This window comes from Suricata suricatta, chromosome 1, assembly GCF_006229205.1.
Source record: "Suricata suricatta isolate VVHF042 chromosome 1, meerkat_22Aug2017_6uvM2_HiC, whole genome shotgun sequence".
NCBI lineage: Eukaryota > Metazoa > Chordata > Mammalia > Carnivora > Herpestidae > Suricata > Suricata suricatta.
In genome coordinates, this window is record NC_043700.1 from 136,044,636 (window position 1) to 136,067,857 (window position 23,222).

At 34.5% G+C, this 23,222-nt stretch overlaps 1 protein-coding gene across 2 annotated transcripts in view; it reads right to left on the reverse strand.

The window, feature by feature from the left end:
- Positions 1–23,222, reverse strand: part of USO1 (USO1 vesicle transport factor) — a 92,087-nt gene that overhangs the window by 37,314 nt on the left and 31,551 nt on the right. For both annotated transcript variants that reach the window (XM_029944829.1, XM_029944821.1), the window contains exons 4-8: positions 17,368–17,444; positions 6,284–6,384; positions 5,806–5,908; positions 5,593–5,648; positions 2,547–2,667 (exon numbers count right to left, since the gene is read on the reverse strand). In XM_029944829.1, coding sequence (XP_029800689.1) covers positions 2,547–2,667; positions 5,593–5,648; positions 5,806–5,908; positions 6,284–6,384; positions 17,368–17,444 — 458 coding nt within the window. The remainder of the gene's footprint in view (positions 1–2,546; positions 2,668–5,592; positions 5,649–5,805; positions 5,909–6,283; positions 6,385–17,367; positions 17,445–23,222) is intronic.

Sequence of the window (23,222 nt, forward strand, 5' to 3'; positions counted from 1 at the left end):
AAAAAAGAAACCCTGTTGCATTTTATTTAAAAAAAAAAAAACCCAAACTAAAACATGTACAGCAAAATGTAAACATTTAATAGAATTAACAGAATTGGATGATATGTGTACAAGTGTTTGTTACACTATCTCTTACTGCTTTCTGTACGTTTGAAATATTTCATATGTCAAGATAAAATCTGGGGTGCCTGGGTGGCTCAGTCGGTTGAGCATCTGACTTCAGCTCAGGTCATGATCTCGCAGTCGTGAGTTTGAGCCTCGCATTGGGGGTCTGTGCTGACCGCTCAGAGCCTGGAGCCTGCTTCAAATTCTGTATCTCCTCTCTCTGCCCCTACCCCATTTGTACTCTGTCTCTCAATAATAAATAAATGTAAAAAAATGAATAAATAAAATTTAAAGGAGGATATTTAAAAATTTAAAATTTAAAATTTATAAGAGGATAAAAACATTCCCTGTCAACCTCCAATTCCTATTTACCTCTCTCCCCTGACTTCTCCAAATTCTCCAAATTTGTATGAATTTCCTCTACTATTCTATCTTCCCATATCTAATTCTAACTCTAATTCTGACACTGTCATATGGATTCTGAGGCAACCACTATCCACAACTGCTCTCCCCCAGGTCATCGATGATGTCTGTACTCTATACCCCAAAGGTACGTTTCTGTACTTAGCTTGTTTGACAATCCAGCAGCTTCTAACAATCTAACCAACTCCTCAGTATATTTCACAGTATGTTAAGTCAAATCACGTTGTATACCTTAAACTGGTAACAGTGCTGTAGGCTAACTATATTTCAATAAAAATGGGGAAAAATATCTCTCAATAGACATGTTTAACAGCAGATTAAATATAGGTGAAGATAAAGTCCAGTTGTTTATTTTTGCTTTTGTCATCAAAATAAAAAGCTTCTATATAGCAAAGGAAACAACCAACAAACTAAAAGGGAACCTACTGAATGGGAGAAGATATTTGCAAATGACTATCCGATAAAGGGTCAGTATCCAAAATAAAGAACTTATAGAACTTGATACACCTAAAAATGAATAATCCAATTAAAAAATGAGAAGTGAATAGGCATTTTCCCAAAGACATACAGATGGCTAACAGACACATGAAAAGATGCTCAACATCACTCATCATCAAGGAAATACAAATCAAAACTACAATGAGATATTACATCACACCTGTCAGAACAGCTAAAAACAACAACACAGGAACAACAGGTGTTGGTGAGGATACAAGGAGACAGGCACCCTCCTACACTGCTGCTGGGAACGCAAACTGGGGCAGACACTCTGGAAAACAGTGTGGAGGTTCCTCAAAAAAATAAAAAATAGAACTACCTTACAACCCAGCAACTGCACAACTAGGTATTTACCCAAAGAACACAAAAATACTAATTCAAAAGGACACATTCACCCCAATGTTTATAGCAGCCAAACTACAGAAACAGCCCAAGTGTCTATCAACTGATCGATGGATGAAGGAGATATGGTATGTATGCATGTGTGTGTGTGTGTGTGTGTGTGTGTGTGTACTAAACCACCAAAAAAATGAAATCTTGCCATTTGCAAAAATATGGAGTATAGGAGTATTATGCTAAGTGCAATAAGTTAGAAAAAGACAAATATCTTATGATTACACTCATAAGGGGAATTGAAGAAAGAAAACAAAAGAGAGAGGCAAACCACGAAACAGACTGTTAAATAGAGAACAACAAACTGATGGTTACCAGAAAGGGGGTGGAAGCACCGGGTGAAATAGTGGATGGGGAGGAACTGAGCACCAGGTGCTGTACGGAAAGGCTGGCCCACTAAACTGACCTGAAACTAATATTCCACTGTATGTTAACTAACTACAATTTAAATAAGAACTTAAAAATAGTAAATAAATATAGGTGAAGAGAGGATTGTTGAAATAAAAATAGGTCAGAAGAAATAAGCTAGGGCGCCTGGGTGGCACAGTCAGTTTAGTATCTGACTTTGGCTCAGGTCATGATCTCACAGTCTGTGGGTTGAAGCCCCGTGCCAGACTCCGTACTGACCGCTCAGAGCCTGGAGCCTGCTTCGGGTTCTGCGTCTCCCTCTCTCTCTGCCCCTCCCCTGTTTGTGTTCTGTTTGTCTCTCAAAAATAAATAGACATTAAAAGTAAATAAATAAGTAAAAAGAAGAAATAAATCCAGAATAAAGCTTGGAAAGACAAAAAGATGGAAAACACAAAAGAGAAAGTAAGACAGATAAAGTGAAAGCCAAATCAAATGACAGAGAATTGATTCTGAGTTTAGAAAGATAAAAGAAAATATAACAGAGTAGTCCTTGAAGAGAGATATAGCTGAAATTTTCCAGAAATGATGAAAAACATCACCTAGACTCCAAAAGCCTAATAATTATCAAATAGATATAAAGAGAAATCCATACTCGACAAACCAGAATGAAAGAATATAAAATATGAGTCCTCATTTCCCCCTCTAATTGTATTCCTCAGAAGTGAACAACTTTGTGAGCATAAAAGGAGCCTCTTTACACCGATCTCCTCATACTATACCTCCATCACTGTTTCCCTCCTCTGTAATAATGTCCAGTAATCTCTCAAAAGCATTTTCAAAAGCAACAATTTTCTGGATGGCTCCATTGCTTCTTGTTAGTGCCTGTAGTAGTAACACACCCTTACAGAGAAAAGAAGATAAAACAGTTAAGTAGAGAACAATCTTTTTAAGACATGAAGTGAGCAAGACACCTCCCTAAGATTATAGATCTCAAAGGGACGGAGCCTAGACTGCAATCCATGTCTGCCCATTCCTAATTCCATTCACTGTACAAAATAAATATACAACAATTCTTACATATTCATCAACCTTACTTAGTTTTAACTGTGGCCTAAGAGAATTGGGCTTAATTATATGTCTCAGGGACGTTTTCTGTATGTGCCTCACAACAATAATGATATGATATTGTAAATTCAAGAATATAAATTTACAGGGGCGTCTAAGTGGCTCAGCAGGTTAGGCATCCAACTTCCGCCGCATTGCCACCTCACAGATCATGATTTCGAGTCCTGCATCGGGCTTTGTGCTGTCAGTGTAGAGCCTGCTTTGGAACCTCTGTCCTCTCTCTCTCTCTCTCTCTGCCCCTTCCCTGCTGGTTCTCTTTCTCAGAATAAAATAAACTTTAATAAACAAAACAAGAATCTAGATGTTAGAACAAAAATGTAACTTAATCTCTAATCATAAAATTAATGAAAAACAACTTAAACAGAATTTTATCTGTCTCACATAAAAACTGAGAATAAGGTTAAAAAGCAGGAAAAAAGAAAAGGGAATTAAAGGAAATGTTATATTTAAGAACCAAGCTAATGTACATACACACAAATTCTATCTGAAAATGAAAATAAATGGTAATGATATTAATAGTGATCTGTGAAGAGAAGATTTCTATTAAATGGTTTGCCTGATGGGGGGCCTGGCTGGCTCAGTCAGTGGAGCATGTGACTCTTGATCTTGGGATTGTAAATTGGAGCCCCATGTTCGGTGCAGAGATTACATATAAACAGTATCTTTTTTAAAAATGGGGAGGCGCCTCAGTGGCTAGTTAGTTATTAGGCTTCTGACCTCAGCTCAGGTCACGATCTCATGATTTGTAAGTTGGAGCTCCATGTTGGGCTTTGTGCTGACAGCTCAGAGCCTGGAGCCTGCTTCAGATACAGTGTCTCCTCCTCTCTCTGCCCCTCCCCTACTCATGCTCTGTCAAAAATAAACATTAGGATTTAATGAAATGTTTAGAGGTGCAGTAGGCATGACTTTAAGTATATAATGAAAGAAAATGCAAAATGCTTATTGATTTATGATGTGGTTTCATCTTAGCTTGGGCAAACCATGCAGTATTTAATATATAGTAGCAAAATATTTACTATTGAAGCTTGAAAAGATGTAAGTTCTTTGTGTGCAATCTTTCATTTATGCATGTGAGAGGGTTGTCTTTTTTTTAATGTTTTTACATTGTAGTACTTGTTTTGCTTGTTGGTGGTGTTTGCTTATTTAATACATTCCGTCAAGGTCAGAAATTTAAAAAAAATAAACATTAAAAAAAAAATAAATAAAAAAAATAAACATTAAAAACATTTTTTAAAGGTTTCTAGGGAATCATTTTATTTATACTGAAAGCCAAGAGAAGAGTAGAACAATAAAATCAAGTTTACAATGTACAGTAATATTTTAGTGAAGAAAAGACATTTCAAATTCTAAGTAGATGGGTATAGATTTAAATAAGACAATTCTTAAAAAAACTAATAGAGATTTAAAAATGTCCCTTTCATGAGTTACATTATTTCACCATTTATAGTACTGTGTTGATACATACTGCAAAATGTTAAATACAAAGCTAAAAAAACTGCATATATGGACTAGAAGTCAAAAGAACTTTACTTTTGTCTCTGCTTTGCCACTAACCAGTTGTGAAGCGAAGAGTAATCCAAATGGTATTTATTAGCATTTAGGATGAGAAAGGTACAGCCCAGGTACCACAAATACAAAGATGAATAAACATCACTAACAAAAAACAAATCACTAGGTTTCCATGAGTCTTGGGCTTCTCAGTGTGAATATGGAGACTGAATTAACCTGATAGGCTATCCTAGCTCTAGACATTAATTTTAAAAGGATTTTTCCAATTGCTGTTTAAAGTATTATAGCTTAGGGGTGCCTGGCTGGCTCAGTCAGTGGAGCATGAGACTCTTGATCTCAGGGTTGTGAGTTCAAGACCCATGTTGGGTGTGGAGACGTAAAAATTTAAGTCTTAAAAAAAAAAAAATAGGGACACCTAAGTGGCTCAGTCAGTTGAGTGTCCAACTCTTGATTTTGGCTCAGGTCATGAGATCTCACAGTTTCAGGGCTCGAGCCTACAATGCGTTTTGTGCTGACTGTGCCAAGCCTACCTGGGATTTTCTCTTTTTCTCTCCCTCTCTGCTCCTCCCCCACTTGCGCTCTTTCTGTCCCTCTCAAGAAGTGAATGGATAAACTTAAAAAAACAAAAAGTATTACAGTCTTGACCAAGTTATAGATAACCACTGAAAAATGTTTAAGCAACAAAAAAAAATACTGCATCAATACAAAATATTCAAACATATACGCAAATAAATCAGAATTGAAAATAACTCCAGAGCAAATCATGCTCTTTCGTTAAATGACAATGACAAGGAAAACCTTTGAAATGTATATTCAGTCAAATGAGGATGAGGATTCCAAATGCAAGGCTTTAAATTTTCACAGTTCAATGTCTGGGGATATTTCCTCTACTCTTTCTGGAGGTAGAGTTTGGTATCAATATAACCTCTAAGAAAAGGGTGAAAGAAATCCTAAACTTGTGGAAAGCATAAATTTGCAGACCAAAATCATCTAAGCCAAAATACTGGACAGGCAGAAAAAAAAGAAATAATGTGGTCTTGTATACAACTTAAAAAGGTCTAAAAGATTGGGCAGTACCCCAATTTTCCAAATCTAACTTCTGACTCTAAATAAGGATCAACAAAGATTTCATTTGCCAAGAAAAGAAAAAAAACTGCATATTTTTAAACTTCTTTTTTGAATTTAACTTACATCGTTACGTATAACTTCCCTGGAATCTGCTAATAAGTCCATCAATCTTGAAACACCTAGAACATATAACCATGTGAAAAATACTGGCAGATCAAAAATACAAATAGTGATTGAAATTATAAGCAATATATTAACATATCATTTCAGTCCCCCTCTTTAGGAATGATCCTCACTTTTAAATCAAAATTATATTAAGGAAGATGAGTCACTTACCCATGGGACTGACTAAAATGATTTGCTGCACCTGAGGCCCCAGCTGTTTTAAAAGAGAAGTTAGAAGCTTCACACCAGGCCAGCGGACATGGAAATCAAACTCCTGCAATTCAAGAATTTAAAATATTTAACATCTATAATTCACATTTTCAAGAAAAACATTTCTTTCAACAGTGGTACCAAAAACTACAGAGTTTAGCAAACTTTAAAAAAGTAATGTAAGAAATCAAAGAAAATAGCTAACATAAATTGATCAAACTGTTCCTGACTAGGTAAAATAAAAAATAGAAATAAGCAGATAATATTTTAATAGATTGTACAGTCCTTAAAATGTGCATGTTAATCTCTTGCAATAATGCAACAAATCTCACAACCTTGAAAAGGTATATATACGTCTCTTCTTCAATAATACCCAAAAGGCAAAAAAAAAAAAAAAAAAAAAATTCAGATGACAAAAATAGCAAGATTCTTTATTTACCTCCAATAAAGTTAACAGGAGAGTGACATTTTCCGGCTGCTTAATAAAAATTTCTGTAAACTGGCTTCCCAAATCCTCACTCTGTCTTGTGGAATTTTCTTCTGTAATATTCAAAGACAAAGAACTTCAATATGATGCTATGTTATTTTAAAGTATCCTTTTTGTTGAGGGCGCTAAGCAGAAATGACTTCTTGAAACAGTGTGGCTGGTAGTGATATCACAATTATGCTGGGAAGATTATCCTTAAAATAACTTTTGATGTCATTTAAATAAATGTTATTCTTTAAATGTTTAAATATGATATTCAAAGAAAAGATATCTAAATTTTCACATCTTTTCAAAGATATTTTTAGGTTAAACTTCTAATTAGGATACAAGGAGCTTAGTAGGGTGATAGAAATATTCTATCTCAAATATGATACTAAGTTATTATATACATTTGCCAAAACACAAAGGACTACACAACCACAAAAACATTACTGAGCATACAGTCCTTGCTGACTGTTAGTATTACTGTGTTAAATAATTTAATTACAAAATTAAACCAATCATCTTCAATGTCAAAAAAATGTAAAGGATCACTAAAAACTGAAACAGTAATTGCCAAAGCAAATTATCATTTAAAATCTGCCTATGTTCTCCAGGCAATTTAGAGACAGCAAATACACTCCTCCCCCTTCCCTCAACGGGGCCAGACACAACTAATCCTTTTCTACATATCCCTCCAGGCAGCGACTATAAACCAATCATGCTGACAGTCAAGATCCCTCAAATAGTTCTTTTGTAATGTGAGATTTTAAGATTAATATACTTTAAAATGGAAAAAACCAATCAGATGATAGGAAAAATAAAGCAATCAGTGACAATGATAATCACATCTAATTATTTGTAGGAAAACAAGAGAGTAAAAGTAGAAGTGTTTTTCGATACTTAAGATTAAGTGCCCAAATATCCTGGGTTTACCCTTTAGAAACTCTCGGAAATATTTCTCTTATCAGCTCTTGTGTCAGTAAAAAATTAAATGTTTCTAAACCTTCAAACTACACTACTTACAAAATACTTCAGTTTTAAAAGAATTACTCTGGCTGCTGTGCTGAGAGCAAAGGAAATAGGGAGACAGGAAGCAATAATCAAGGAAAGCAGTAAAGACAGCTTAGACCTTAGTGGTAATAATTTTCATGAAATTTAACATTTACTGAGATGCAAATCACTGTGGAGAAGCAAGCTAAGAGTACAGAGAGAAGTTTCATTTTGGATGTGTTAAGTGTGAGACATGTTATAAAGATTAAAGAGTAGAGATATCAAGTAAGCAGTTGGATAAACATAAGCACAGATGTCAGTGGAGAAGATTGGGTTGCACATATCCATTAGAGTGATAAACATATATAAATGGTGTTAGAGTCACAAAACTGAATTATAAGAAGCATTTAAACAGAAAAAACTTCCCGATGGGGTGCCAGGCTGGTTCAGTCAGTAGACAGACCATATGACTCCTGATCTCGGGGTTGTGAGTTCAAGCCTCATGTAGAGATTAGTTAAAAATAAAATCTTAAAACACACACACACACAAAACAAAAAACCAGCTAACATCATAGTAAATGGTAAAAGATTGGTTTCCACTTAAGATCAGTAGAGAGGCAAAGAATACCCTTTTTCACCACTTCTAGTCAACATTATACTGGAGATCTTAGTGCCATTTAGGCAGAAAAATAAAAAATGAAAAGGCATACAAATTGAAAAGGAATAGGGTTATCTGGGTGGCTCAGTCAGTTAAGCATCCAACTTCGGCTCAGGACATGATCTCATGGTTCGAGCCCTACATCGGATTCTGAGCTGTCAGCTCAGAGCCTGGAGCCTGCTTTGGATTCTGTCTCCCTCTCTCTCTGCCCATCTGGGCTCACTCACTCATTCTCTTTCTCAAAAATAAATAAACATTAAAAAAAAAAAAGATTGAATTTTTATTTACAGATAGTAAGTGTATGTAAACATAAAAGTCTATTAAAAAATCTATTAGTTCTAATAGAACTAACCTAAGTGAGATTAGTAGTTATTGGATAAAACGTCAATATACAAACTTAGCTGAATTTCTATATATAGGCAATAAACAATTAGAAACTGAAATTTAAAAAACAATACCACTTAAAAGCACCAAAAATTATTAAAGATTTAGGAATAAATTTGGCAAGGGATGTATAAGAACTATGCTTTGAAAATTCCAAAATGGTACCGAAATTAAACGAAGACCTAAATACATATATACTGTGTTCTTATAATAGAAGGTGTAAGTGTTAATATGTCAGTGTTCCCCAAATCAATCAACAGATTCAACAGAATTCAAATCCAAATCTCAGTCAGCCTTTTTTAGTAGAAATTAACAAACTGATTCTAGACTGATATGGGAACGCAAAAAACCTAAAAGACCCAAGAAAATTTTGAAAAAGAACAAAGCTGAAGGACTTAACACTTCATAATTTCAAGATCATTACAAGGCGACAGTGATCAAGACACTATCAAGTAGGGGAAGGACAGTCACACAGACAATAAAATGTAAAGTCCAGAAATAGCTCAAAATGAATCACAGACCTAAGTGTAAAACTAGAAACCAGAGACCTAATCATAGGAATTAAAACCACAAAACTTTCAAAAGAAAACATAGGAGGAAATCTTAGTGACTTTAGGTTTGGCAAAGATTTCATAAATAGGAAACAGCCTAAATTACAAAAGAAAAAAAATCAATAAACTGGACTTAATCAAAATGTAAAACTTTGGGTCTTCAAAATACAATGTTAGAAAAATCGCAGACTAGAAGACAATATTAACACTGCAAAGGACTTACATCAAAAATATATAAAGAATTCTTACAACTCAAGCCAAGAAAAAAACCCAGTAAAAATGAACAAAAAATCTGAATAAACACTTCAAAGACGAAAGTTACATGGATGACAAAAAAATTGACATGAAAAGTTGTTCAGTATCATTATTTAATATCATGAAGATACAATTTAGAACTACCATGAGACATTATTCCACTTTATTAGAATGGCTCAAATTTTAAAAGACTGACCATATCACGTACTGGCAAGGATGTGGAGGAACTGGAACTCACTCTTATACGCATTCCAGTGGGAGTGTAAAATAGTACAACCACTTTGGGAAAAAACAGTTAGGCAGTTTCTTAAAAAGCTCAACATACACCAACTATATAACTTAGCCATTCTATTCCTAGGTACTTAGTCAAGAGAAATGAAACATACATCCACACAAAGACTTGCCTATGAATGTTTATAAAAGCTTTGTATGTAACAGCTAAAAACTAGAAGCAACCCAAAATGCCCGCTAACAGGGAAATGGACAAACTGTTGTATATTCATATAACAGAATACTACTCTGCAATTTTTAAAAAATGAACTATTGATATAAACATGAAAGTTAAAATAATTATGTTGAATGAAAGAAGTCAGACCAAAAAACCAAAAGGACCGTACATACTTCATGATCTCACTTATAAAGATTCTAGAAAAACGCAAAGTAATCCACCATGATAAAAGCAGATATATGATTAAATGGGGGCTAGGAGGAGGGACTGATTACAAATAAGTGCAAGAGAACTTTTGGAAATGTTCATTAATTTGGCAGTGGTGGTGATGGTTTCATGTGTTTATACATATGTCAAAACTCATCAAACTGTACATTTATTTATGTACATTATTATATTTCAATTATACTTCAAGAAAGCTGTTGTGAGGAAAAAGAAATCCAAATTGGTTTGTATTTGTGAGGTGTGAATACAGTAGAGAATATAAACTCAACTATAGAGGCAAGACAGGATGTGAGTAAAGAGGCTGAGTGTAAGACAACAGGAAGGATTGAGTACACATGCCCTGCCCAGGGGAATAAGCAACTGATTGCCAAGTGGGATGCCCACCCAGTTGTCATTAGTCTTCAGATTTTTTATTAAAATTTTTTTAAATGTTTTATTTATTTTTGAGGGGTGGAGGGGCAGAGAGACAGACACAGAAGCTGAAGCAGGTTCCAAACTCTGAGCTGTCAGCACAGAGCCCAATGTGGGGCTCAAACCCACAAACTGTGAGATCATGACCTGAGCCAAAGCCGGTCACTTAACCAACTGAGCCACCCAGGTGCCCCAGTGTTCAGATTTTTTAAAAACAGACATCAAAATCCACAATCTCTGGAGCACCTGGGTGGCTCAGTCTGTTCAGTGTTCAACTCTTGATCTTGGCTTAGGTCATGATTCCAGGGTTGTATTGAGCTCTGCATAGGGCTCTGCCTTGAGCGTGAAGCCTACTTAAGATTCTCTCTCTCTATCTGCCTCTTACCCTCACTTATGCTCTCTCTCTCTCTCTAACATAAAACATACATACATACATAAAATCCAGAATCTCATGAAAGCTCTCAATTTGTAACACTGGCAGCTTATTTAAATTATTTTAAATATTAAGTGGGTCAAACAACCTTGCTTATAAGACAGACAATGTCCTTGGGCCAAAAGACTGTGACCTCTAGAGAAAAGCTCCAAATACAAGTCACTGACATTTGGGAAAATATCAAAATCTATAAAGAAAGGGAAAAATCATATGCAAGCTTAATTAATTCCTCTTATGAAATGTTTTGTAAAATGCAAAAAAGTTCTTACGTGGATAAATGTAAATAACTAAGTTGTGGGTTTAAGCCTTGGTTAGTATTTCTCAAAATGTAGGACAGTGTGGCATGTTAAGTAGTATCTGATGAAAGCAAGTGTCTGTGTCCAAATGTGTTTGGATTAAACAAAGTTGAATGGGTTTCTTTACTCAGAAATCTCAACACTTAATATACGAATGTAAAGTTTGTAGTGCCTCAGAGGGGAATATAGTATGTTATGTTTACTTAACTATGGTCCTTTTAAGACTGACGACTCTGGGACTTTTGTGCTACACTTTAAAAAATGCAGGTTGAACCCCCAAAAAAGTTTAACTCAATGTCTGTATCAAACACAAGCTAAAAATTTGGCAAGAATAACAGTTAATACATTTAACTTATTCTGTAATTATACTGTATAAAATACTATTGCTTAACAGTATATAATTAAGATCTCTGTTTTAAATTGAACTAGTAAAATATGATCCTGTTCAAAAAATCTATGGTTCCTTCTGTTTGAATATTGATTTTAAAAAATGTGTGAGATAAACTTCTCTTCCTTTAAGTTATAGTCAGAACACAGCAGTTCTTTTTTTTTTTAATTTTTAAACATTTTTTAAAATTTATTTTTGAGATACAGAGAGAGACAGCGTGAGAAGGAAGGGTCAGAGAGAAAGGGAGATACAGAATCTGAAGCAGGCTCCGGGTTCTGAGCTAGCTGTCAGCACAGAGCCCGACGCGGGACTTGAACCCATGAACCGTGAGATCATGACCTGAGCTGAAGCCGGAAGCTCAACCAATTGAGCCACCCAGGCGCCCCAGAACACAGCAGTTCTGAACTTTAATGTGGAGCCCCCCAAAAAGGAGTTAAGCAATTAAAATAACATACATAACTATTTTGATATAGTAGTAAACTAAGCTATGTATAGTAGTTTAGTTGTAAGTAGTTTACATAAGCCAACTGCTACACTAATTATATATAAAATTTGTAAACCAAAGGTCATGAAAAATTATATTTATTTTATATGTAAGCAAAGGTATGAGACAAGTAAACCATCTTCTCTCATCTAATAACTTATTTTAAAATAACATATTATTTTAAAACTCCTAAAGCTACTAATTTTCTTACATCATATAGTTTATAATCATATGCTATACTTATATAGCCTATAAAAGTAAATGACCCTTTACTGTAAGATAAATGAAAAAATAAGAAATGGCTCTTTGTTACTATAGTGAAAATAAAGCTAAGGCAGTTAAAAAACATTTTTTTAATGTTTTATTTATTTTTGAGAAAGAGAGATAAAGAGAGCTTGAGCTGGGGAGAGGCAGAGAGAGGGAGACACAATTCAAAGCAGGCTCCAGGCTCTGAGCTGTCAGCACAGAGCCCGACATGGGGCTTGAACTCACAAACCATGAGTACATGACGTGAGCCAAAGTCAGATGCTTAACTAAGCCACCCAGGCACCCCTAAGACAGTTTTATCAAATTAAAGATTTTTTTTTTTAGGGGTGCCTGGTGGCTAAGTCGGTTAAGCATCGACTCTTGTTTTTGGCTCAGGTCATGATCTCACAGTTCATGAGATCAAGCCTCAGTGTCAGGCTCTGAGTTGACAGCACAGAGCCTGCCTGGGATTCTCTCTCTCACTCTCTCTGTCTCTCTGCCCCTCCCCTGCTCACATTCTCATTCTCTCTCTCTCTCAAAATAAATTAAAAAGATTGCTGAGGGAGGTGGAAAGGGGAAGGGGGGTGATGGGCATGGAGGAGGGCACCTGTGGGGAAGAGCACTGGGTATTATATGGAAACCAACTTGACAATAAACTATAAATAAAAAAATAAAAAAATAAATAAAAAATTGTTTTTATAAATATGAAATACCTCTGGAAATATCTTAAGCCTACTTATATGGCTGGCTTTAAAAAATGTGTATATATATTTTTTATTATTCAAATGTTTATTTAGAGCTTTAATTTCCCCAGAGGTATAAACAATATTCAAAAACATTTCTAAGACACCTGGGTGGCTGAGTTGGTGCCTCAGGCTCTCTGCTGACAGCTCAGAACCTGAAGCCTGCTTTGGGTTCTGTGTCTCACTCTCTCTCTCTCTCTGTCCCTCCCATGCTCATGTTCTGCCTCTCTTGGTCTCTCAAAAATAAACAAATATTAAAAAAAAATTTCTGGACCTTCTCATTATAATTCCACTTCATATCAAGTTCATAAACTATATCACAGAGGACAAAATTGCTTTAAAGGAGATATTCTAGTAAAAGTAGTCTTAACTCATAGTAAAATATCAAATAATCTTTTACATTGTATTCAATTAGTTAAATAAGTATACCTGTGTTTTTAAAAATATGTTTTAATGTTTATTTTTGAGAGAGAGAGAGAGACAGAGTGCCAGCAGTGGAGGGGCAAACAGAAAGGGAGACACAGAGTCTGAAGCAGGCTCTAGGCTCGAGCTGGCAGCACAGAACCTGATACAGGGCTTAGACTCACAAACCATGACATCATGACCTGAAGTTGGACGGTTAACGAACTGAGCCACCCAAGCTCAGTGAGGCCCAGTACACCTCTATTTTTTTTTAAATGTTTGTCTACATCCTCTATAGACTAGTTATGCAAATTACAAGATTTACTAAAGATAACCTAGTCAGAAAAATGGCCATAATTTATAAAATCAAAAATCTTAAATGCTTAAAGAAAGTATATAAAAGTACTGGTTGGGGTGCCTGGGTGGTGCAGCTGGTTAAGCGTCTGACTCTTCTTGATCTCAGCTGAGGTCATGATCTCACAGTTTGTGAGTGGGAGCCTCTGATATCAGGCTCTGCACTGATGGTGTGGAGCCTGCTTGAGATTCTGTCTCTCTCTTTGCTCCTCCTCAGCTTGTGCTTTCTCTCCCAATAAATAAATAAACTTAAAAAACTGTTCTAGGGGCACCTGAGTGGCTCAGTCGGTTGAGTGTCTGGCTTCGGCTCAGGTCATGATGTCACGGTTGGTGGGTTTGAGCCCCGCATCGGGCTCTGTCCTGACAGCTCAGAGACTGGAGCCTGCTTCGGATTCTGTGTCTCCCTCTCTCTGATCCTCCCCTGCTTGCACTGTCTCTCTCTGTCTCTCAAAAAAAAAAAAAAAAAAGAAAAGAAAAAAGAAAAAAGGAAAAAAAACATTAAAAAATTAAAAAAAAAACTGTTCTAAAAAATACTGTTATCCTACTTACTAGATGATACTATGTAAGTTACATGATCTCAGGACTTTTATTTTCTCATCTTTAGAAAAGAAAAAACACCACCTACCTCACAGGCTGCTATGAGGCTCAAATAAGACAATGGCCATGAAAGTACCATTAATGGTAAAGCTCGATCCAAAAATGATGAAACAATAATAGAAACAACTAGTACTGATTTCTATGACTCAGCAAGGAAACCAGCTTAGTGTCTCAAGAGTAAAGGCATATTTTGGTATTTTCTGCTTTCAAACAAGGGGTTCAAATGTCACAAAGGGAAGGTGATACACTTTAATAAGTTAGTTTGCTAGTTTTTGTTAAGTATAGTTAACTTTGTTATGCACCATTTTAAGCGAACTTTAGATAAGGATAGTCTCCTATTCATTTAAAAAAGTTAAGGAAAATTAGCAAAATAATAAAATAAAACTTGGTTACTTTAAATATGAGGAAAAGAAAATATTAATGTTAAAAGTAAATGGAACTTGAAGCAGACTACAAGAAAAAGACAGTATCAGTGAGTTCTGTGAATTAATATAAAAATGTCACTAACCAGACATTATTGTGCATGCATTATTTTAAAGGGACAATATCAACATACAAGTATTCTCTAAAATGAAATACCTTCCAGTTCTTGTTGAATACATATAAAATTAATATGCATACATATGTATACATATTCATATATTTTTAATTTTAAATAAACTGCCTCAAATATTTTCTCCAAGAAATACCCAAAAAGTAATTTGAATAGACTGTCCTGCCAGAGAAAAAGCTATAATGTTGTTAAAAGATGCACTAGAATATGTTCTGTGTTCTGGAAAATAAATAGGTTTAATAGCTATAGAAAAAAATCAAGAAGTATATAAGATTATCAAATATTTCCCTTTAATTAAGGAATTTTTATATTAGTGAAACAAATCTCAATTTTTTTTACCAGTCAGAAGAAACATCACTTGACAGTGTCCTTTTTTATATTAACAGAAATTATGCCTAAAACCATCATGCATATGTAAATGCAGTCTTTTACCTTCAACATCATCTGAAAAGGTAGACAAAAATAAGTAAATAAAAAGTGGGTGGTGAAGAAAAGTTTCTATGTAGTAGTATTCACAATAAAATAAATAAGAGCTTAAAGATGTCAAATGAGCAATATAATCCCTTGGAAGTAGAGACTCACTCACCTTATTAGATATCTGAGACAGCCTAAAAGAGATACAGCATATGCTACATACTTAGGATTAGGAGACAGATTTACCCTTTAATGATTCTAAACTATCTCCAAGGTAAAGAACTCTAAAATGGAGTTCATTATGTCAGCTAAGAATCATCTTCTGATGAAGCAGTAGAGTATCAATAATAGAACTAAAGGGCATATTTCCCAATATCTAGATTTTTTTTAAATTGGCCCTTTCAGGATAAGTAAATTTCCGGAACAAAGTTTCAGTACCTAATATAATCTGCCATAGAAGAAGCGATTCTACTACTGTTTTTCCAAAGAATTGTTTATGTTGTTTTATCCAAAGAATCATTTTTGGATGCTGAATTAAAAATGAAGAGCCCAAACACATAGAGAAACAAAAAATTGGATTCTAAACATGATTATGTTAAAAATTTACAACAAAGAAAAACTACCTAATTAAAATTTTGCTGCCTTTAATTTTTTTACACAAATTATCTGCTGCAAACTAGAAAGACAGCTAAATTTCTAACCTGAAATTAAGAACAAAAACAAAAGAAAGAAAATGTCTTTCATCATAATGTGCTCTAACAAGTGTGTTGCACCTACTTTTCTCATCTGAGAAATAACTAGGAAAATACGTATCTTTTTCTTCAAAGTGTATTCTTATGTGTATTGTATTTAAGTGTTGTCCTGTGACTGACAGCTTCTTATTCCATGAGTACCAAAAAAAATGTTTTCTGAAGATTTTTTCAGCCCTGACAAATTAATAAAGTGAAGAGTTAAGTAACATATCACAAAGAAATAAAAATGTAAGAAAAAGAGTATTTAAGACCAAGAAATTGTGGGGTGCCTGGGTGGCTCAGTTGGTTGAGTGTCCAGCTTTGGTTCAGGTCATGATCTTGTGGTTCGTGGGTTCGAGCACCGTGTCAGGTTCTATGTGCTGACAGCTAGCTCAGAGCCTGGAGCCTGCTTCAGATTCTGTGCCTCCCTCTTTCTCTGATCCTCTCCTTCTCCTGCTGTCTCTCTCTCTCTCTCAAAAATAAATAAAAACTTAAAAAAGAAAAAAGACCAAGAAATTGTGACTATTCAACACAACCCAATCTCAAATGTTTCTAGTACTGGTATTCTGTGAAGTTAATATCTATATGAATTTCTGCTCTATTATCATAATAAAATATATACGAACTCATAATTATCTACATTTCTTTATAATTTGTCTACTCAGAATTTCAAAAGATCCTATAATTTTAATCTAAGTTAGACTTCTAAAATGCACAAATATATACACCCTTCTGGTTGTCTAGAATAATGCCACACCAACTGTGTCTTCCTGTAGCAGCTAATATGATGTGAAGAATGCATTCTTCAACGGCATTGTCAAATGTACTCAAGGCACATGTTTTTACAATATACAGAACGAAATGTATATAGACTTCTAATTAAGTATTTCACATACTGACAATAAAATAAAATGATGGATTGACTTATTTTAAGTATGCAAGTAATTTGAAACAAAAAAAGGAAAGATGTACCAAAAAAGTTGTGAATTCTGAACTGAGTCATATCATTTCACACCAAACAATGTACAGGAAATTTCTAAATTTAATAAATTGTTGCTCTTTATAAATTAACAAAAGTCCTATGTTAAAAGTTTAAGTATTTATTAGGAAAACCCCCATAATTTCACATTGCTCACCAGATAATATCAAGTAAATGAAATAACTTGATTATTGATTAATAGCCAAAAATGATTTGTTTAATCCAGAAATTACTAATATTCATACTGCCTAACTAAAACAAATACAAAAGGAGAGCAAAATCTTTTATAAAAAAGAAGAATCTCATTTCATCTCCAAACAACATAAAAAGTAATCATTTTAAAGATACTTTTCTGGGCCTAAGCTTATGTCTTTCCTTTATTAGTTAAAAAAGAAAACAAACCCTTATAAATAAATTCATAAATTCAACTTCACAGCAGAAAAATCAGTACAACTCCAGGATATATAGCATATGCTATTTTATGTATAGAAAACACAATAAAAGAAACTTACCTACTTCTTCTTCTTCATCATTAGATATTATATTATATAGTGTGTCCAAAGCATAACCTATTATTTCAGAATCCGAACTGGAAAAAAGAAATTATTACACTTATACACTGCTAGTTAGAGTGTAAACTGTTAAGACCATTTTTAGACAGTTATTTAGCAAGACTGTATAAAACAGTAATTAAAACTACCCTAAGACGGGTGCCTGGGTGGCTCAGTCTGTTAAGCATCCTACCCTTGATTTCATCTCAGGTCATGATCTGACAGTCATGAGGTTGAGCCCTGTGTCAGCCCTGGGGATGGAGCCTGCTTGGGATTCTCTCCCTCTCCCTCTCTCTGGCCCTATCCCCATCACACTCATTTTCTCTCAAAATAAATAAATAACATTTATAAAAATAAAGAAAAGAATCTACCCTAAGAAAATACCAGAGTGCAAACTTAAAGAATGTATAAAGGCTTATTTATAATAGTGAAAGAATAAAAGCAACCTAAATGTGTTAATAATAATAATACATACATACATACAGCAGCAATGAAAAAAGTATTTTTAAAGAATGTTTAGTGGTGCCTAGTGGCTCAGTCGGTTAAGAGTCTGACTTTAGTTCAGGTCATCATCTCACAGATCATGGGTCCAAACCCTGCATCGGGCTCTGTGCTGACAGCTGGGAGCCTGGAACCTGCTTCAGATTCTATGTCTCCCTCTCTCTGTCCCTCCCCTGCTTACACTCTGTCTCTCTCTCAAAAATAAGTAAACATTAAGAAATTTTTTTAAAATGTTTAATTGACATGGCAATTAAATCACCCTTGATAGGGGTGCTTGGGTGTTTCAGTCAGTTAAGCATCTGACTCTTGATTTCTGCTCAGGTCAGGATCTCACAGTGGGTGAATTTAAGTCTTGCCTTGGGCTCCACGGTAACAGCTTAGAGCTGGCTTAGGATTTTCTCTCTCCTTCTCTCTCTGCCCTTCCCCAACTTGCACGTATACATACATAAACACTGTCTCTCTCAAAATAAACTTAAAAAACATTTTTTTTAAATTAAACACCTTTGATAAAATGTCAGTAGTAAAAATTAATATAAAAACTAATGTACCAAAAGACCCCATTTAGCAAAAAATATATACACAATCCTGTGTGTGTCTATATGTATTTTTTAAAAACAACTTGTAAGTAAATTTGCAAAACAGCAAAATTAGTACAACTCAGGTAATTTTCTGGGTATGTGTTTACATTTATATATATATATTTCGTGATATATATACTTAATGGTTTGATCCTTAGTTGGACTACTAGAGTTTGTTTTACTGCTCTATACTTTATTATCTAAAAACAAACACACAAAACAAAACAAAAAACTTATGGTAAACATAATACTATTTATAAAATCAGAGACTGTAAGATTACATAGTAGTTGATAGACAAATTTTGAAAACATGATGGATGATGATGGCATTTAGTATGGAAAGCAAGAGTTAGATACAGGTCACAAAGATTCAGTGAATATGAAGAAGTAATTACGAATGATGAATGAAAGCTAAGATGAGGGAAAAAGGGATCACAACCCCAGAGGATGTAAATCTCAATGAAGTAAGTTTTAAAAATTATTATTTATAAAAATATTATTATTTATCATTCTGCTTTTGAGAAATTTTGAGGAGTATCTTTCAACAGAGTAGTAAGGAACTGGGAATAGAAAGAAATTTCCTCACCATGATAAAGAAAATCTATGAAAATCCCAGAACACCATAGATAAAATAATGCTTTCCACATAAGATCAGGAACAAAATCATGTGTTCTCTCTAGCCATTTCTATCCAACACTAAAACGGAAGTTCTAGATAGAGCGACTGAGCAAGAAAAGGAAACGAAAGGTATACAGATTAGAAAGGAAGAAGTAAAACTACACACATTCACAGATGATACAATCTTGTATACGGACAATCTTAAGGAATGCACTAAAAAGTATTAGAACTACGAATGGATAAAGAAGAGGATATTACAAGGTGATCAGAAAGAATGAAATCTTGGCCACTTGCAACAACATAGATGCAACTACAGTGTATTATACTAAGACAAATGAGTAAGTCGGAGAAGGCAAACATTGTATGACTTCACTCATATGTGCAATTTAAGATACAAAACAGATGAACATAAAGGAAGGGAAGCAAAAATAATATTAAAAACAGGGAAGTAGACAAACCATAAGAGACTCTAAAATACACAGAACAAACTGAGGGTTGCTGGAGGGGTGTTGGGTCAGGGGATGGGCTAAATGGGTGAGGGGCATAAGGAGGACACTTGGTCAGATGAGCACTGAGTGTATATGTAAGGGATGAATCACTAAATTCTATACCTGAAATCATTATTATACTATATGTTAACTTGGATATAAGTTTTTAAAAAAAGTATCAGATCTAATAACAAATTCATTGAAGTTGAAGAATATGAGCTCAATATAAAAAAATCAATTTATAGAAATGGTATTTCTATATACCAGCAATGAACAATCAGTAAACAAAATTAGAAGTTAAGAAAACAATTCAATTTAAGCAACAAAAAAAGATTAAAATACTTTGGAATAAATTTTACTAAAATTGTATAAGAATTGTACATGGGAAACTACAACACATTATTGAAAGAAATTATTCAAGACTCAAATAAATGAAAAGACATTCTGTGTTCATGGATAGAAAAGGAATATTCTTAAGATGGTAATATAACCCAAATTGACTTAATAGATTCATACAATCACTATAAAATTCCTAGATGCCATTTTTGCAGAAATGTACAAGCCTATTATAAAATTTGTACAGGAATGTACAGGACCCAGAATAGCTCCAAAACTATATTGGAAAAGAAGAACAAAGTGGAAGAACTCATATTTCCTGATTTTAATACATATCACAAAATGGCAGTCACAAAATGACTATGGCAATGGCATAAAGGATAGATGTACAGATCAACAGAATAAAGAGGCTAGAAATAAAGATTAACAATCATTTCAGCTGATTTTGGGCAAGAATGAAAAGACTATTCAATGGGGAAAGAATAATTTCTTCAACAATCTGTGCCAGGACAACTAAGTATTCACATGCAAAAGAATGAAGTTGGATCCCTACTTCACATGATATACAAAAATTAGCACAAAATGGATCAACGTCCTAAATGTAAGAGCTAAAGCTATAAAACCCTTAGAAGAATCAGAGGCATAAATTCTCAAAACTTTGGATTAGGCAATGGTTAGTTAGATATAACACCAAAAGCATAAGCAAGAAAACACAAAGCAGATAAACTGGGCTTTGTGAATATTAAAAACTTTTGTTCTTCAAAGGACACTGTGAAGAAAGTAAAAAGACAACCCAAAGAATGGGAGAAAGTATATCCAAATCAAATATCTAATAAGGGATATACATATATATATACAATACAACAATAAAAAGACAAGTAATTAACTCAATTAAAAACAGGCAAAGATTTGAATACACATTTCTCCAAAAAAGTATAAATGGTTCAATAAGCACATGAAAAGATGTTCAAAATAATTAGTCATTAAGGAAGTGCAAATCAAAACCAAAATGAGATACCAAGTTGCACTCACGAGAATGGCTGTTAAGAAAAAAACCAAGACAGTAACAAATGTTGGTGAGGAGCAACTGAACCTTCACTTACTGCTGGTGGAAACAGAAAATGCTGTAGCCTCTGTGGAAGAGTTTGGCAATTCCTCAAAGAGTAAACCACATGCCCTGACATTTGCATGCTTATGTATAAAACACCTGTTCACACAAAAACTAGCACATGAAAATTCACAGCAGCATTATTCATAACAGCCAATAAGGAAAACAGCCCAAATGTCTGTCAACAGACGAATGGGTAAACAAAATGAGGTATATCCTTACAATGGACTATTATGCAGTCATAACAAGGGGATGAAATATAATACAGGTCACAAAATGAATGAACCTCGAAATATACCAAGTGAAAGAAGCCAGACACAAAAGCCACATATTGTATGATTCCATTTATATGAAATGTCCCAAATAGTCAAATCTTTAGACACAGAAAGTAGATTAGTGGTGGCCAGGCATTGGGGGGAGGAGGGTATGGGGAATGATGGCTAATGGATATAGTATTTCTTCTGATATGATGAAAATGTTCTGGATTTTGGGGTGCCTGGATGACTGGCTGAGTCAGTGGAGCATGCAATTCTTGATCTCAGGGTTATACACTCAATCCCCATGTTGGGTGTAGTGATTACTCAAAAATAAAATCTTTGAAAAAAAAAAGAAAATGTTCTGGATTTAGAGAGGTGATGGTCGCACAACTGAATACACTAAACCCCCTGAAATGTATACTTTTAAAAGGTGAACTTTATGGTATACAAATTGTATCTCAATTTTAAAAATTACTATCTAGGTGTCATGTTTTGGAAACAGTGGAAATCAGAACACTTTCAGGCCCTGAGTGTAGGACTTAGGAAAATGAGCATTCTCTCTTCAATATGGCTGTAAGAGAAGCAGAACCTCAGACAGATGCAGAGTTTCAAGCCATGTCAAGAAAGGAAACAGACTCTCTGTGATGCAGCCAAGGATGAAGAGGATTCAGTGGGAGAATTCTGAGAATGTTAGTTGGAAACGCCAGGAGAAGAAGCCTAAAATAGTAATGAAGAGGGATGCCTGGATGGGTCTGTCCACCAGAGCATGCAACTCTTGATCTCAAGGGTTGTGAGTTCATTTTAAAAAAAGGGTGTAGAGTTTATTTAAAAAACAAAACAAAACAAAAACACAAAAAACACAACAGTAATGAAGATGAATGAGGAAAGAGATGGCCTTTGCATTCCATGAAGTTAAAAAAAATAACTCAGAACACTTTGGAAACAAAAGGCAATAGTTAGATATCACAGGCAAATGGAAAGGGAATTTATTTTGGCACAAAAAAGGGAGAGAAACACAAGAAGGCTCATAGAAATTTAGCTTGTTTTTTTGTCTAAAAGGCAGAATAAAACAAGCAGCCTGTAACATGATATTATGAGTTCATACATTCACAGGTTAACGATATACCTTCTAAGCATGGTGCCTGGCACATTGTAAACGTGCAGTAAATGTCTTACAGACTCAATTTTTTAACCTTTATATCAAGAATATCTAATATCTACACATTTATTTTCTGCTGTGCACTTAAAATGACAATAAATGCGAGGTAACATTCTATTTTCCATACTGACATGTTACTCATTTCATCTAACTTTGTAAGACTCAATGAGAAAATATGCACATGGAATAAAGACACATGGAATGAATATAAAAGAAAAATTATTGAATATAAGTATGCATAGTCATCACACTAAAGTTTTTTGATCTAGGCTCCATTTTCTCTAACTTGCAATATTATTTAAAGCAGATAACTAGTTTACTTTGTTTTCCATTGATGCTATAACAAATTACCACCAACTTAAACAATACAAATATATTATCTTACATTTCAGAAGTCTGAAATTGGTCTCACTGGACCAAAATCAAGGTCTCAGCAGAGTTGTCTTCCCTTTCATGCTCTAGGGGAGAATCCGTTTCTGTGCCTTTTGCAGTTCTAGAAGCCCAGTGCCTCCATCTTCAAAGCCAGAAACCACAGGTCAAGATCTTCTCCTATCACCTCATTCTGACCTTCTCTTTTGCATTCCTGCTCCACTTTTAAGAAACCTTGGGATTACACTAGGCCCACCACAATAACCTAGGATAATCTCCCCATTTCAAAGTCAATTTGATCACATCTGCAAAGTCCCTTCTGCTGTGTAAGGTAACATTCAGAGGTTGCGGTAATTAGGATGAGACCATCGTTGGGGGGGTGGCTATTATTCTGTCTACTAC